The sequence below is a fragment of the Trypanosoma cruzi genome, genomic scaffold (assembly GCF_000209065.1).
Source record: "Trypanosoma cruzi strain CL Brener 1047053517141 genomic scaffold, whole genome shotgun sequence".
Taxonomy (NCBI): Eukaryota; Euglenozoa; class Kinetoplastea; order Trypanosomatida; family Trypanosomatidae; genus Trypanosoma; species Trypanosoma cruzi.
Window position 1 is genome coordinate 96,436 of NW_001849482.1, and position 14,997 is coordinate 111,432.

The window sequence follows — 14,997 nt, forward strand, 5'->3', positions numbered from 1 at the left end:
CAGTGGAGAGCAGAGCAGAGCACCCACGCCGAGAGCGAGTCACAAGACAATCCAGAAGGGACGGCACGGAGGACCGTGGCCAACCAAAAGACAACACACACACACATACACACACAAACACACACACAGGCACCATCGCAGTGCCGTCAGTTCGCGGGTGAGAAGATTCGGCCCTCCACACAACAAACGCACACATCGCCAACAATCAGCCACCAATAGACAAGAACGAGAAGCGACACACCGCCACCGCCTCCGGTTCAATCCCACGGCCAACGGGATACGGCCACAGCCCGCAGCAAACAAGTATCGCACACGGAGCCAGCAATCACCCAAAAAGCCACACGCGGAAGCGGATCCTCACCCAGCCATGACGCGGCGCCTCACTCCATGCGGTCACACTGGGTGCGCTATTTCCCCAAGAGAAAAAGAGACTCGCGGTGCGCGCTTGCTCTCCCATCCTTCCCTGGCCGCGGAAGCAAACAACCACACGCAACTGCTAGTACAGAGTGCGAGAAGAGCATCCAGCTGTGCCATAATGCATATATCGTCTAATTGTAGACATCTGTTTGTCTGCAGGCACGCAAAGAACAAAAAAAAAAGTAACGCATGTGAGCTTGCGCAAAAAGGAAAAGGAAATAACCGAGCTCCAGTACGGAAAAAAGAAGAAAAAAAGCTGGTGACACTAGTCATCGCACAGCAGTCCAAGTAAAATGAAAATGTCAAAAAACAATTATTTTTTTCCAGAAAAAAATTGCAGAACATTTATTCAACGCTATTTTCATGCACATTCAAAAAAAAAAGGATCAAAACAGGTAAATAAAAGTCATCCCAAAAAATCCCTGTGGGATCACTAAAGTTGGCTGTCTATGTGGCCTAAAAAATATATATTTATTTATTTAATCTGCTTATAACTTCACGTTCATAAAACACTTATATTCCAAAGTGAAACTTTATTCTTTGCTCCTCCCAGCTCTCACCCTTCATTTTCACCGTCACGCATCGGCGCTGCGCAAAGTGCCACCAGTGCCAGTAATCTTTAGAAAGGAACCACTCAGTATATCCATTCGTTTTCGCAGGACTACAACATCAAAAAAAAAGAAAAAAAAACAGGACTCCACGTCGGTAATCCCTGTTTGAAACCATAACATTACTTTTTATATGAAATCTTTTAAAAAATAAAATATAAAATATAAAAATCAAAAGTATCCACAACATGCATACAATATTTAAAAATAGAACACGCAGAAACACTAGTTTTCAAAACAAAAACAGAACGCCATATTTTTAAAACCAGCAAAAAGCCGCAAAGCCCCAACGCCCCCGAAAAAGTAAGAGCTTCAGAGACGCAGTCTTATACATGAAGCTGGAACCTTCATTTGGCTTCTTCGATGAAATCTCTGGCTTGAAACCGCCACCTCTGTTTCCTTCCTCCGACGCACTCGCAGAATAAGAGCCGCCATCATCGTATTTTGGGCCTGTCTCGCCGACCATGAGCCATCTTATATGCTTAGAATTGAGTCTTCGGTTATACAAACGGGCGTTGAAGAGTGACAAATGGCTGGATTCTGCAACTTCCCCACTCTCCCCGTGGAATTGGATGTGTGAAATACTGTTTGTTTGGAGAGGAGACCCCTTGTAGGTGCCAAAGTGAGCCACCCTCGCGTTAATGTATAAATCCCAATTGCCCGTGTCGTGTCGCAGCACCACCTGACACGGTTTTTCTGGGTCCCACCCTGTTGAAAGTATTTGTCTGCCGCCACTATGAATTACAGTCATCCACCTCCCATCATGGGTGTAAAACACACCAAATAGCACAGTCTTGTCATTGTCATCCATCACCACACGAATCAAAGGAATGGGGGTGCGTTTCTTCGGCTCATCGTGGACGATCGCCATCACCACTAGAGTGAACGTTTTGTGTACGAAATGGTACGGTTGATTCTGTCCACTTCGGGCAACAGGCCACCCCGCCCCTGCTCCGGGTCCTTCAAACGTCACTCCATTGGAGAACCCTCTCACCGTCCCATGAACAGTCGCGTTCACGCAGAGGTACTCGTCCATCCACTCACTCCCAGTCGACAGACCAGACAAATAGCCAACAAGCCCGTCAGTAAGAATGGGACGAATACACATGCCCCTTCTCACCGGGTCGATAGTGGCAGTGGGTCTGCACGTTCTTAGGGCTTCATCCAACTCCTGCCACCTCTTCTCCACAGCCTTTATCCGCTCCAGCTGCGTAGTCACGTGCACAGCAACAAGACCGTATGACCCCTCACTCTTATTCTAGTAAAGCGAAATCAGATCGCCCCCACTGCTATACAACAGGGAACTGGCAGCAGCGTCATCAGCTGCATCGGACATCGGCCCAGCATCATGCACACGTGCACCGTCCGTCACCCAAAGATAAAGCCGACCCCTACCTTTTTTCTCCTCCAATTACACCGGCGTGGTAACAAGCAGTACTTCCCTTCCCTCAATGGTGACGGTGGTGAGGCCACAGCGAACGCCATACCCTTTTCGACCACACGAGTCGCCCCACACGCGCCAGGGACCGACCCAGCAATTACGGACGGAGTTGTTCCAGAGCCAGCGGGCAGATGTATTATATGGTTTTTTCATTGCGTTTCTTTAAATGAGTTCTATCACCCACGGGCCGGCCATAATAATAAAGGCGGCGTTTTCCCCACGTTGCGCGGCGGGGCGACGTGAAAGAGGACGCGCTTCCGCAGCCGCTTCGGAAAAGAGAGGGGCCTCGCGCCTTGCACTGAAAGTTTTTTCAATCTTTGATGCTGAGAATGGCACTTGGTAGGGCCAGGCCGCGGCTTTTTATGGCCAGGGATGTTGGGAATTATTGATTGTTACGGTGCGCGCATTTAAAGGTAGAGGGAGTGAGCACTAGATTTTCGTTAGGATCCATTGGCATTCGTTGTGCTGAAGTTTCGTACATCTTGAATTTGTCTGTGCAGGTTTCGAGATAAATTTATTTGTGTTGTCATTGTTTTTTTTTTTTTTTTTTTTTTCTTTCTTTGTTTTTTTTTGTTTTGTGGGTTCTTCCATACTGTTTATTACTTTATCTTTTCTTTAATGCTTTTGCGAATTTTCTTACGATGTATTTTTTTCTTCTTACTTTTACAACTTTTGTTTTATTTTGCGAATGAGATGTTCAAGTTATTGGAATGGAATTTCTTTCTCAGCTGTATAATGATGATGCCTATCGGGACTACTTGGATGCCAATCCGTCTTTTTCTCTTGCGGTACTCAGTAGAAAAAATCTTCGGATTGCTGAGGGTTTATCGTATTTCTTTGATTCTCGCGTGCGTTTTCGGATCAACTACTTTTCGGATGTAAAAGCTTTTTTAAATAAAGGCGTGGATGTTAACTTAAGTGCTGAAATTTCAGGTATACTGAAGAGCAATTGGTGTTCAAAGCATCTCCGATTAAGATGTAGCTGTGTTCTTGTTTGTTTGGACTGGGATCAGCTGGGAGAAACGGCGATAGATGAAGTTTGGTTATCTGGCGTTTGTAGCCAGTTAAAAGAATATACACGTAGTTTCCGTAGCAAAGTTATTATTGCCCTGGTCACTGAAAATACGATGAGAACAAGTGCGAACTCTACCGCGCAGATTGAAAAACTGCAATATGATTTGAAGATGTTTTTTGGTAGTGATTTTAAGAATTTTTTGCCTCTGTATGAATCGGGAATGGGGAAGGAGAGTGCAGAAAAACTGTTTCAAATGGCAGTGGGGTTAGCTACAAAGTACCATAAAGATGAAATGTCGCGTCTAAAAAATTCTAAACTTGAGCCGAGTTACCCTTTGGTAAGACGTGGTTTCAAACTCGGTTGGCATTGCCTTGTTTTGAATGATACAAAAAACGCCCAAAAATACTTTGAAAATGCTTATAGAACGCTAAGAAAGATTGCTCCGTTCTGGCCAGCGATGGAGCTGCGTATCTGTGGTACCATTCTTCTTTTTCGTGTATTACACATTGTTGCTTTGGAATCGGCTATTTCATCCGATGATATGTATTGTCGACTTTGTGAGGACCATATTATGTGGATTGGAAGGGCTATCCCTTGCGGTTCACCTGAATTTAAGCCTATGGCTAGGTTTCTTCGACTCATACTTGTAGGGGAATGTTATGAATGGTTGTTAAGAAATTGTCGTTATGTGGCTGATGAGACTCGACGAGATTATCTTTTTGCAGCAATGGGGGCATTTGAGGAGGCTATTAAACTAAACCAGCCATCTGATTCCTCGAAAAGACACACTGCAGCTCCCGTTTTTGTTGGTACGGAATGTCACCTGGAATCACACAATTGCATCTTCTATAGTAATAATTCTATGAGAACTTTATCAGTACGTGTGAAGGATTTACTGACTGAAATTGAATCACATAACAGTTTGTCTCTTGACGCATTTTATATTTCTGTTGGGGTTCATGCTAGCTTTCATGCATGGGAACAGGTATTCGTTTGTTTGGAGAAGTTTGGAGGACTACGTATTGGAACATACAAGGAAGCTGAGGCGGTACATAAAATTTGGATGTGTGCCATGCAATCTACTGGCGGTAATCTCAAAGAAAATATTCAGGAAGATGTTCTTTTCTCATATGTGTCGCTTTGTTTTGGGCCCGCTGTAGGGATGGAACAAAAGAATTATATGAAGCAATTTACGGAATTGATGAAAAAAAACAAATTGAATCATTTTAGCCTGTCATATCCAAGAAGAGGTCATTTTGCACCATTTACAATCTTATGTAGATTTCAAGATGAACATCATGTTTGTGCGACTAAGACCGAAATACACGTTTCACTTTTTACTGCCTCAATCGAAATGATTATTGTGGATTCGCTGTATGTTGTGGTTTCTTGGTTATCCAGTGATGGGGTGGAGGATTTAAGTACGTATTTGGTCTCAGATAAAGGTCTAAAACTGAGTTTAAATACACCTTCTTCTGCTTCTCTCACTTTGGCTCTTGATAAACCGGGAACTTACCATTGTAAGAGTGTCCGAGGGCGTGTAAATTGTGCTGGTATACAACTAAATGTGGAGTGGAAGCTTGAGAAATCACTGGGTGGAAACCCCTTTTTACGAGGGACGGAAATGCTTGGAAGTATTTCTGGGCTACTGTATCATAAGCCGTGGATTTCCATAGTCCGACCGGTGTGTGGAGTCGATATCGAGGTCCCGAGGAACATTGCAGGAATTGAAGGAGAGGAAGTAAATGTTGATATTATGGTAAAGTCGGAGCAGGATTTAACTGGAAATGGTACTCTTGTAATACACGATGTCCCCAGTTTGTACGAATTTGTTTGGGATGCATGTCAAGAGAAAAAAATGAAAATGGGTGAGGGTATTAGAAAGGGATATCGCACTGTCATTTTGGATAATATTGCCTTTATTTCTTGTGATCATCCGTTATATGTCACACTGAATTACCGTTGTCTTCGGGCTGGAAAATACATGGTTCCTATTTTGTTTTATTACAAATCAGGAAATTATTCAGACGTGGAGATACTAAAAAGAATTCAGCTGAATGTTTTTTATCCCTTTTCCACAACATATACTTTTTTGAAGGTTTTGCCGTGGATGGTGACACCAATTAAGGGTGATGTGATTGTGGGATCCGAAACCACTCTCCGTGTGCCAGAATTCTCTCGGGTATCCATACAGCATGAAAGGTTTACTTTGGTCCATCCACGTTATAGTACGAGAGACGATGTTTCAATGATCCAAAATAACCGAGATTCTCTTGTATATATTGCTCACACAGAAAGAGAAGATCATTCCGATAACTTTGCTTCTTCAAAGGGGGAAGAAATTATTCTTTTGGCCTCCATGGAATGCCGTGCACCTCAAGGATTGATGGTGAAAAATTTGGATGTTGTTTGCACTCAGGATGCTTCACTTTCGTCGGTGGTAGTTAGCTTGCTTCCTTGTCACGTTGAGCATTTGGAAGTCTTGACGTTGAGCATTAAATTTCGTCTTTTGAATGCAGGAAAAATTTCTTTGGGCTTTATTCGTATGATTTTGGCCCCAGGAAACGGAGCACAACATATTATCTCTGATTTTCCCTTACCTGAAGTGAAAGTGGAAGATACTCCGTTTGTGTTGTCCCTGAGGGGTCCTTCAATTGCCATTATTGGTTCCCCAATTTTGATTTCCTTTGATATCACCAACAAGACAGAGAATTTTCAAAACTGTGAGTTATTGGTGGAAAAAAACAACGGTTGCTTTTTAATGAACGGGAGAACTCAGTGGAGTTTCTGCCTGGCCCCTAATACTTTCAAGTCGACCGAAATTATTTTGCAACCAATTTGTATTGGCACAATTAAGTTACCATCTGTTTATTTAAGACATTCTACAGGCTTGGCATCAGGCACATGTGCCGTATGCGTAAGTGATTCACAAAGGATCTGTGTCTTGCCCTCCTGATTGCACAATCTTTATAAATGAATTGGCTGCTTTGGGCGTTTGAATGGTTGGAAATAAACCTATTTTAAAATAAAACCTGCAAGCCTGAAAAGCTTTTCTTTTGTCGTTTTTATTGAAAAGAGAAAAAGGAAAAAAAAAAAAGGGAAAGGGTATTAGGGAGAGTGGGTGTAGAGCAACACACTGCCATTCTATGTCAGGAGAAAAAGTAGATGATAAAATTGAAAGAGCCATCTCAATGGGTCTCAACTGCGATGAGGAAACTTTTGAGAAGCTACGGCAAGTGCCTCTTCTTCAGTTGTGCCGCATGATGAGTAGATATCTTACAGATGAGAAACATATTATTGAAGCGCTTTTTGTTTTGAGCCTGGCCACAACAAGACGAAAAACTCTACTAGATGAAGAGGCCGTTTTCGTACTGAAATTTTTTTTAGGAAAGCTTTCCTCTTTGCGGACAATTGAAACTTCCGTGGAATGTATTACGAGAGTTATTGAATATTTGTCTTCTCAGCGGCCTTGTAGTAAGATCGTTTTTACAGAGTTAGCTAATGGTTTTCTACCCAATGTTAGGTTACAGGCTTTGCCAACAAGAGTCCGGCGTAGTGGATTTAAAATCCTTAAATACATGGTTTCAGAGGCCACCGTGCCATGGCTTACCACACCCGTTCTTCGTTTGCTTCTGGAAGCCATGGACGAGGAAGGGGAGCCGGAACTTGTGTTGCATACGTTTGAGCTCTACTATTTTTTGAGTTTTTTTGTTGATAAAAATAACATTGTTCCTTTAAAGGAACAATATTTTGACAGTATTTCTAGTTATTTTCCAGTAGTATTTTCCCGGCCACCAGGGTGCAGTGTGACACGAGAGGAATTGAAACGAAGTCTTACTCGGTGTATGACTTGCCCACTTTACTTGGATCCCTGTGTTTCATTTACTTTGTCAAGGTTGTCGTCTCCGTCATCTTTTGTGAAGCAGGAGTCCATAGCCGTCCTTTTGGAATTATTTTCTCCTGAATCGGGACACGACATGAAAGATTTGAGTCCCCATATACTTCCCGTCGTAAGTCACGTGCGGAATGAAGTCATTAAGGGCGTATCTCTGGGTTTTAGTGAGGGGGATTCATACATACGAGATTGTATAAATCTTTTGAGTTTTATTGGCAAAAGATCTCATGGGGTTTTATCCCCAGTCATCGCTTCCTGGATAGAACCTGCAATTAGTGGTGCTTTAACAAGTTTGAATTCTGGAAGTGCAACATGTTCTGCATACGCTACCATGTTTTACCATTTAGCCCGCAGTGATGCTTCTTGTGGTACTTCCCTTCTGTCTCATTTTTTGCCGTTGCTATTAATGAATTTGAACGAGATTGATGGTGGGAAAGAAAATGGTTTTATTATTCTTTCAGCTGTTTTTACAGGTATTTTAGATCTGTGTACCACCGATGAGGTGCACCATGGATTGTCGTCAACTCTGGATGACGTGAAGAGAAGTCTGGAGTTGAGCTCCCCAGAATTATTCCGGCTTGTGGAAACCCTATTACTGGCCCTTAAAATGGCTGAATCTTCCTCAAAGATCATCATGTGTGAACTACTTTCATCCCTATTGAGTTTGGATGTATATCTGCATCCATGGATGCCTGTGGAGAGTGTTCAGTTGTCGTATGAAAATCTCTTGTTGATTTCTTTACAGGGCAATGAGGAAATTCACATTAAGGTTGCCCGATGTATTTCTCGTATTGGTCATCTTGAGGGGAATGGTTTGAATAATGCTATCGTTCATTTACTTGAAAAAGAAACGAAGTTCAACGCTACTGGGATTATCACACTTTTTAATGCTCTTTTGATGTCTTCTGTTCCTGTCGCTCTTTTGGCCATGGAACTTTTGTTAAATCCTTCACGGTCTTTGGTTGAATCACGGCTTTCTGAATCAGATGTGTTTTCTTTGTGCAGGCGTGCTCTTTCAGAACATGCAGACTTTTCAGAAGAAGATATTTTGCATTTGTTGCAAATCGTGTTTTTGAAAAATTCGCCCGCGAGTTTGGAATTTTTGTGTGAACTGCTTGTGCGTATTCCTTTATGTTCAATTGAGAAAACGGTGCTGCAGATGGTTGACGGAAAAAGGTGGAGCATATTGGTGATCGCTCTGCTTTCTTCCTGTGACTCGGATGTGATTCATGTTTCAGAGACCCTGGAGCACTGGGTAACGGAGATGTTGAATGCCGTTCGGGAAGAAGAATTTCGACGCGTAACGATACAAGGCGTGTCGGCAATATGCGCCCACGCGCCAAACGCTTTAGAGGGTTTCTTAACAAGGTCAAGAGGTCTAGATCCAGAGATTCAGCTTGCTGTGCATGCAGCTGCAGCCCGTGGTCTAATAAAGGCTGGTTTAGCAATGGATGATGGGGTGGAGAGTATAATATTAAGGTTATTGGACGCAATTTGTAGTGGTGTAGACATTGATGAAGTTTTGACTGCCACTTTTTTCTCGCCATCATTGGGCTCGAATAAATGTGTTACCCTTTTTGTTCCCTTTATTCAGGCCGTACGAACTAGCAACACCCCTGTGCCAGATAAAGTATTGAAACTTATTCTTCAACTTCTTGGAAAAGAGGCAATTAGTTTGGAGTTTGATTGGGGTAGCATTCTGGAAGTATGCGAGAATTTGGCACGACAGAAACCGTCCGAAGGTCATGTTATTGGCATTTTGCAACTTTTGGATTGTGTACTCCTTCGCATAGACTCCAAAGCCTTTTTCATGAAACGGATTTTGATAAATGATGGTGCTCTCTTTCAGATGTTGCTGAGTGCTGTGCGGTCTTCAGACCTACAGGCAAGATGCACAGCCCTACGCCTGCTGTCGGAGGTAGCTATGTTTGCCGTTCAGTTAACTGCCACGAACAACGAGGATGAATTAAATTATAAAAGAATCATTGCAAGGGAGAAAGAAGGGGTCCTGCATCTAACACAGATTTTTCTGGCTGATCATAAACGCGTGGTGCGTCGCGCTGCTGCTCAATGCAGGCATCAGTGGTATAAATTAAGGTAAAAGAGCTTGCTGTGTGTATTTTTTCCTCCCATTTGAGGGAAAGTTGGGCCCATCGTCATCAGTACACACACACACACACACACACACACACGCACCTTTTTTTCTACTTGTGTACCCATGGAGCATATGATTGTTTTTATCATTTCTATTTTTTTTTTTTTTTTTTTTTTTTTTTTTTTGGGTAAAAAGGATGAAAATTGTTGTGTTTCTGGACGTCCGGAGCGAAACGCTTTGTGCTGCTGTTGCCTCGGAGGCAGCCACCGTGGGGGATTCCGTCGAACTTGTACATTGCCACAATTCAGTAGTCCAGGTATTACGTCCCAAGAATAAACAACAAAAAACAGTCAATACTTTTATATGCCTCATCACAAAAAAAGGGAGTTTGAAGGATGCGGGCGTTGTTTACGCTCTGTTCCGTAAACGTATAGCTGTTCTGTCACTTGAAGAAGGCAGCATCGCCTCCCCTTCGATCCCCTTGCTGGAGACCATTTCCTCCCTCCACGTGGATCTCTCGGGTGGCCTTTTGCAGGCACAGCTCCTGGCTGTGAAGGCATTTTTTTCCTTCAACGCAACCGTGAGCCAAGTAATTGTATTTGAGGGTGGGGATGGGGTGGGGAAGGCAACGCAAACGAGGCTTTTAGTTAACCGCCTTGTGGATGAGGGTCACCGTGTCTCAAGTATTGAATTCCCTTCAGAAAGAAATCGCTATGGTGAGCTTCTTCGTGAAGTTCTGTCAGGAAAAAAGGGCGGAATACAAGATCTGGATCCCAAGCTGTTTAGTTTGTTATTTTCCATGAATCGTTTTGCTTTTTTGCCTGAGCTTCAGTACTGGATGTGCCGTGGGACGAAGATTGTTCTGGATCGGTATTACACGGCAAATTGTGGACATCAGGCTTCAAAGTTCCCAGAGGAAGAACGAGCTGGATTTATTGGCCATCTCCAATTGATGGAGGTCTCGTGGCTCCGGCTTCCTCCAGCAAACTTGGTCCTTTACCTTGATCTCCCTCCACATGCTGCGTTCTCGGCCATGAAAGCGGATCCGAACCGAGGATCACTCGACATTCATGAGACTGCACAGCGTGCATACAAGGAAAATGTTAGAAAGACATACCTGTGGTGCTGTGAAAACATGTCCAACTGGTTTCATACGAACTGCTGTGATTGCGCAGGATCACGTCTAAGTCGTGAAGAAACTCATAATAAGGTGTACGAAATGATTGAGCGGCAGATTATTCCCATAGAGTAGGTTTAACCGTTAATGTGTTTCTAGTGGTGTGTGTGTGGAATAGGGGGGTGTCAAAGAGATGAGTTTTATGGTTTGGCGTACCCGTTTACCTCCCACTTTTTCCTTTGTCCTTTTTTCCCCCTTTTTTGCTTCATTTTTGAGTGATTTTCTTCTCTTCTTTTCATTTTTGGATTGTTTCTTTTTATATGAGGTTCAATCCATTGTTGTTGCTTTTTCGATTTTTATTGGTAAGTGAGGAGGATGGCGGCGAAAAGGCAATTACATGGAGCAAGGAGGCTCTCTTAACTGTTAAAGAAGTCTTTTACAATTCGACAGAATCGTGTCCCCACACGGCTGTAAAAGAAAAGCACGCTGGCCAGTTATAAAAGGGGACTTCACGGTAAGAACAAGAACACCGCACTGTTGCCCATAAAACTTCAATCCTGTCCATTAATTGCTGTGGATGTTTTTTCATTGTGAAAGCCACCATGAAATAACGAGAAGAGAAGAGATTTGAATACATGGGGAGCAGCCAATAAAGTTTTTGATTTCTCTTATATTTTTGTTTTTACGTTATATGCTGTGTACCGCGCCCCCTTTCCGTTCATTTGCCTCGCCAATAATGGTGCCTGGGAAAGGCTGACTATGATGGCAATCATGGGGAACGAACGTGGCCTTGAGCCTTTGGTACTTGTCAACCCTGACTTTGGAATTAAGGAGGTATCGAACCTTTTTCAGATTTCAACCAATGGCCATCGAGTGGCGTTGTCGGCCTCTCAGTCGTGTCTAGGCGTAAAGACAGATGCATCACATTCATTATGTTGCGCGGTTCTAGTCAAGAAATATATATATATATATATATGGCTGGGCTTAAAGTGAGGTGTTGGATAAACAAAGGCAAGAAAAGAAGTTTGGCTAATGTCAGTCATATGAATTACCGTCTACTGTTGCTGTTGCTGCACAACCAAAAAACAACTCTCATGGAGGTGATACGACTTTCTTTTGTCTTTTTCTTTTCTTTACTTTTGCCTCCGATTCCTTTCCTGTACTGGAAGAAGTGAAACAGGATGAAATCAGACGGAAACAGCTACCCTTATTCTTACGGACCACCTCAGCCAGGATACGGGGCGCCTCAGCCAGGATACGGACCGCCTCAGCCAGGATACGGGGCGCCTCAGCCAGGATACGGGGCGCCTCAGCCAGAATACGGATCGCCCCAGCCAGGATACGGGGCGCCTCAGCCAGGATACGGGGCGCCTCAGCCAGAATACGGATCGCCCCAGCCAGGATACGGGGCGCCTCAGCCAGGATACGGGGCGCCTCAGCCAGGATACGGACCGCCTCAGCCAGAATACGGACCGCCCCAGCCAGGATACGGGGCGCCTCAGCCAGGATACGGACCGCCTCAGCCAGGATACGGACCGCCTCAGCCAGAATACGGGAAACCAGCATCCGGTAATGCATTGCCTTATACTAATACACCAGCCTTGCCCGCTCAGGCATCGTACTTCGATTACACCGCGCCGGCCGATTACAGTGAAGTTGAGAACTGGGAGGGCTCGAACAAATGGGCGACAAGTATGATCCTTGCACCTTGTAATGAGCCGTGTTTTTGCTTAGGTGCGTGTTTTTGTCCTTGCTGTTGTACTATCATGCAACGCAAAAAGCTATTGCTTGGTGACTGGTCACGTTACATCTGCTGCGCCGGACTGTGTGGAGATCTCTCTTGCTTTTCTGGTAAGGGAGTTGAGCCTTGTTGCATGTGCCTAGAGGCCACCCTTTGTCTTTCATGCGCAGTGCACGGCAATCGTTTCATGGTACTTCAGCACTATAATCTGGAGAATGATTGTTGTGATGTGGCTGTTATTTGCTGTTCATGTGTTTTGAGTATATTGGCCATCATTTGTAATAATGATTCTCTAAAAATGCTAGCGGACATCGCCTACTGTGCCACAATCGGATGTATACTGGCTCAAAATGAACACCAGATGAAAAAACTTGGATATCCAATGGGCCAAAATATGGTTTAGTACATCATCTGAAGCCCTGATACGTGGTTTATAGGAGCTTGTGAAGAGAATGATCGCGGGGGAACTGGCGAATTTAATTAATTTATATATCCTAATAAAACGAATGCGCTTCTTTACGACACTTTTCTGTCTTATGAATTTTGGGGAAGAATACGACTTTATTGGGACGGGGAACCGATAGCGGCTAGTTAATTCTTTATTTTTTATTTTTATTTTTACCTTTTCACCCACACCCTTGATTCCCACCTCACGGCGGGGTCTTGTGGCTGGAGGATCCCAAAGTCTGCCACTTCGTAAGTAATATATATATATTATCCTAATAGAGTGAACGGGTCACAATTGTGGCCAACGGATGATATATACATATATATTTATTTATATTTATACTTACTTGGTGTCACGTTTTGAGGATATGGTGAATCCCCATTCTTATTCCATTTTTCCATTTCTCATTCCTACCTTGTTTGGCTCCTATTATTGATAAACTGCAGGATTCGGCCAGCGACCCAGAAGATTATTCAGTGTTAACAACTAACGACTTGTGTTTGAATTCAAGAAAAACTGATGTTTATCTGTGTGGGTGTTTTACCTGGGTTTGTCAAAAATGCGTATTTACTATTTTACTTTAGTTTAGAAATAGTGAACTTTCTTGGATTTAATGGTTGTAGGCAACTGCGTGGAAAAATGCAGTGTCATTCTTTGCGGCTTGAAGGTGGCTTATTTATTTATTTTATTCATTTAATTAAAGCTTCTGGAAAGAAATACGACTCCTGATGGGGCTGAGGGAGATAATACGGCATCTTTTTTTGGCCATCCTTTGTAGTTGAGTGTGTGTGTGTGTGTGCCACTTGTTTTCTGTTTTCCACTATTACTGCATCGGGCCGCAGGGAGTGCGGTTCTTTTTCCCCTCGCAACCGACCCATTCGCTACTGCCCTTTACGCGGGAGGAATCCGGTTGTTGCGGGACCCTGAAGACTCGTCAATTCATGAGTTCACAGCGAGAGCCCATTGAGCATGGCCACATATCTTTTGAATCCCTCTTTGTTCGTGGGTGCTGAGCGGACCTCCTCTGAATTAGAATTTTGGAACGTTGAACGAAGCTGTGATCTTCCATTGTTGTACTTTTACTCCGTAGGAATAGAAGACAAGGCCTCATCCAGGCACATTTTCTGCTGTTGTTTTTTTTTTTTTTTTGCCACAACGATGGAAGTGGGCAGTAGCGATGGGATGAGACCGTCTTTGATTGGCCAGATGGTATTTTTTTTCCACCCTATTCGGGCTTGGGAGCTGGCTGTGGTTGCGAGCATGGAGGAGCAGCATGACGGGAAAATGGCAACTGTCCGTTGCAAGTCCGGCGAGACTTTCAGTGTTCCGGTGACTGCGGACTTTCTTTTTTTTCCAACCACCCCGGGGGTTTTTGACTCCTTTCCAGACGATCTCCTGGAGATGCCCGAACTGCATGATGCGCTCCTACTTCATGTGCTGAGGAATCGGCATGCCAGGGATCTAACGTACATGCGCATTGGAGAAATGGTGCTTTCAGTGAATCCCTTCAAGGTCATTGCGTCACAGGCGGATAATTGCATGGAATTGTATCTTGATCACCTCGACACGGCAAAGCTCCCCTCAGGCCTCCCTCCTCATGTCTGGAGTGTGGCACATCGAGCATATGTGGAGATGCGTGCACGGCAGGCAAACCATTCCATTATTGCTTCGGGGGAAAGTGGTAGTGGGAAAACCGAAGCGTGCAAAAAGATGCTGAAGTATTTATGTGCGGCGTCTGAGCGTGTGGCAACAGATGTAGCTGTGAGCCAGCGTATGCAACGCATCAGTGAAAAGGTACAGATGAGTAGTGTTGTGATGGAATCGTTTGGAAATGCCAAGACTGTGAAGAATGACAACAGTTCACGGTTTGGTAAATTTATGGAGGTTCAGTTTGATGCAGACGGGGTTATGATGGGTTTGCGTGTCACACCATTTCTGCTGGAGCGCTCACGGGCCGTCACGTGTGGGGCAGACGAACGTGTGTATCATGTCTTTTATCAGCTGGTCGCCGGAGCTGACGGGGCCATGCGGGAGAGGCTTCGACTTGGCGATGCTCGCAGTTTTGTGTTGTTGGGCAAAGGCGGGTGCCTCTCACTGAAGAACAACGGCATCGATGACGCTAGGGACTTTCAGGTTCTGCAGGCGGCACTGACGAGCATCGGGTTTTCCGAGGAGGAGCAGGACACACTGTGGGAGCATTTGTGGGATCCATATTGCACC

At 44.2% G+C, this 14,997-nt stretch overlaps 5 protein-coding genes and 1 pseudogene across 5 annotated transcripts, besides 17 other annotated features; 5 read left to right on the forward strand and 1 right to left on the reverse strand.

Annotated features, from left to right (window-relative positions):
* Positions 1-1,421: a sequence feature (heterozygous, Esmeraldo-like haplotype).
* Positions 94-128: a microsatellite.
* Positions 875-901: a sequence feature (AT_rich).
* Positions 1,152-1,197: a sequence feature (AT_rich).
* Positions 1,285-2,544, reverse strand: Tc00.1047053506685.5 (annotated as a pseudogene).
* Positions 1,422-1,554: a sequence feature (areas merged during assembly that could not be assigned to a particular haplotype. This can correspond to areas where the two haplotypes were merged or to regions with more than two copies in the genome that were merged during assembly.).
* Positions 1,555-2,099: a sequence feature (areas not merged during assembly with more than two copies in the genome that could not be assigned to a particular haplotype).
* Positions 2,100-13,845: a sequence feature (heterozygous, Esmeraldo-like haplotype).
* Positions 2,999-3,043: a microsatellite.
* On the forward strand, positions 3,177-6,437 carry Tc00.1047053506685.10 (hypothetical protein, conserved; the record flags this gene model as incomplete). Its single annotated transcript, XM_803058.1, has 1 exon — positions 3,177-6,437. One exon carries the CDS (start codon positions 3,177-3,179, stop codon positions 6,435-6,437), a length of 3,261 nt encoding a protein of 1,086 aa, XP_808151.1.
* Positions 6,628-9,477, forward strand: Tc00.1047053506685.20 (hypothetical protein, conserved; the record flags this gene model as incomplete). The annotated part of the gene is made up of 1 exon (XM_803059.1): positions 6,628-9,477. The coding sequence occupies one exon, from the start codon at positions 6,628-6,630 to the stop codon at positions 9,475-9,477; it is 2,850 nt and encodes a 949-aa protein (XP_808152.1).
* Positions 9,541-9,572: a microsatellite.
* Positions 9,626-9,656: a microsatellite.
* On the forward strand, positions 9,668-10,723 carry Tc00.1047053506685.30 (thymidylate kinase, putative; the record flags this gene model as incomplete). Its single annotated transcript, XM_803060.1, has 1 exon — positions 9,668-10,723. One exon carries the CDS (start codon positions 9,668-9,670, stop codon positions 10,721-10,723), a length of 1,056 nt encoding a protein of 351 aa, XP_808153.1.
* Positions 11,545-11,564: a microsatellite.
* Tc00.1047053506685.40 (hypothetical protein, conserved) lies at positions 11,770-12,732 on the forward strand (the record flags this gene model as incomplete). Its single annotated transcript, XM_803061.1, has 1 exon — positions 11,770-12,732. One exon carries the CDS (start codon positions 11,770-11,772, stop codon positions 12,730-12,732), a length of 963 nt encoding a protein of 320 aa, XP_808154.1.
* Positions 12,765-13,251: a mobile genetic element.
* Positions 12,928-12,950: a sequence feature (AT_rich).
* Positions 13,088-13,118: a sequence feature (AT_rich).
* Positions 13,450-13,479: a sequence feature (AT_rich).
* Positions 13,846-13,932: a sequence feature (areas merged during assembly that could not be assigned to a particular haplotype. This can correspond to areas where the two haplotypes were merged or to regions with more than two copies in the genome that were merged during assembly.).
* Positions 13,933-14,997: a sequence feature (heterozygous, Esmeraldo-like haplotype).
* On the forward strand, positions 13,936-14,997 carry Tc00.1047053506685.50 (myosin heavy chain, putative; the record flags this gene model as incomplete). The annotated part of the gene is made up of 1 exon (XM_803062.1): positions 13,936-14,997. A coding segment is annotated over one exon (1,062 nt), but the record flags the coding sequence as incomplete, so codon positions are not given.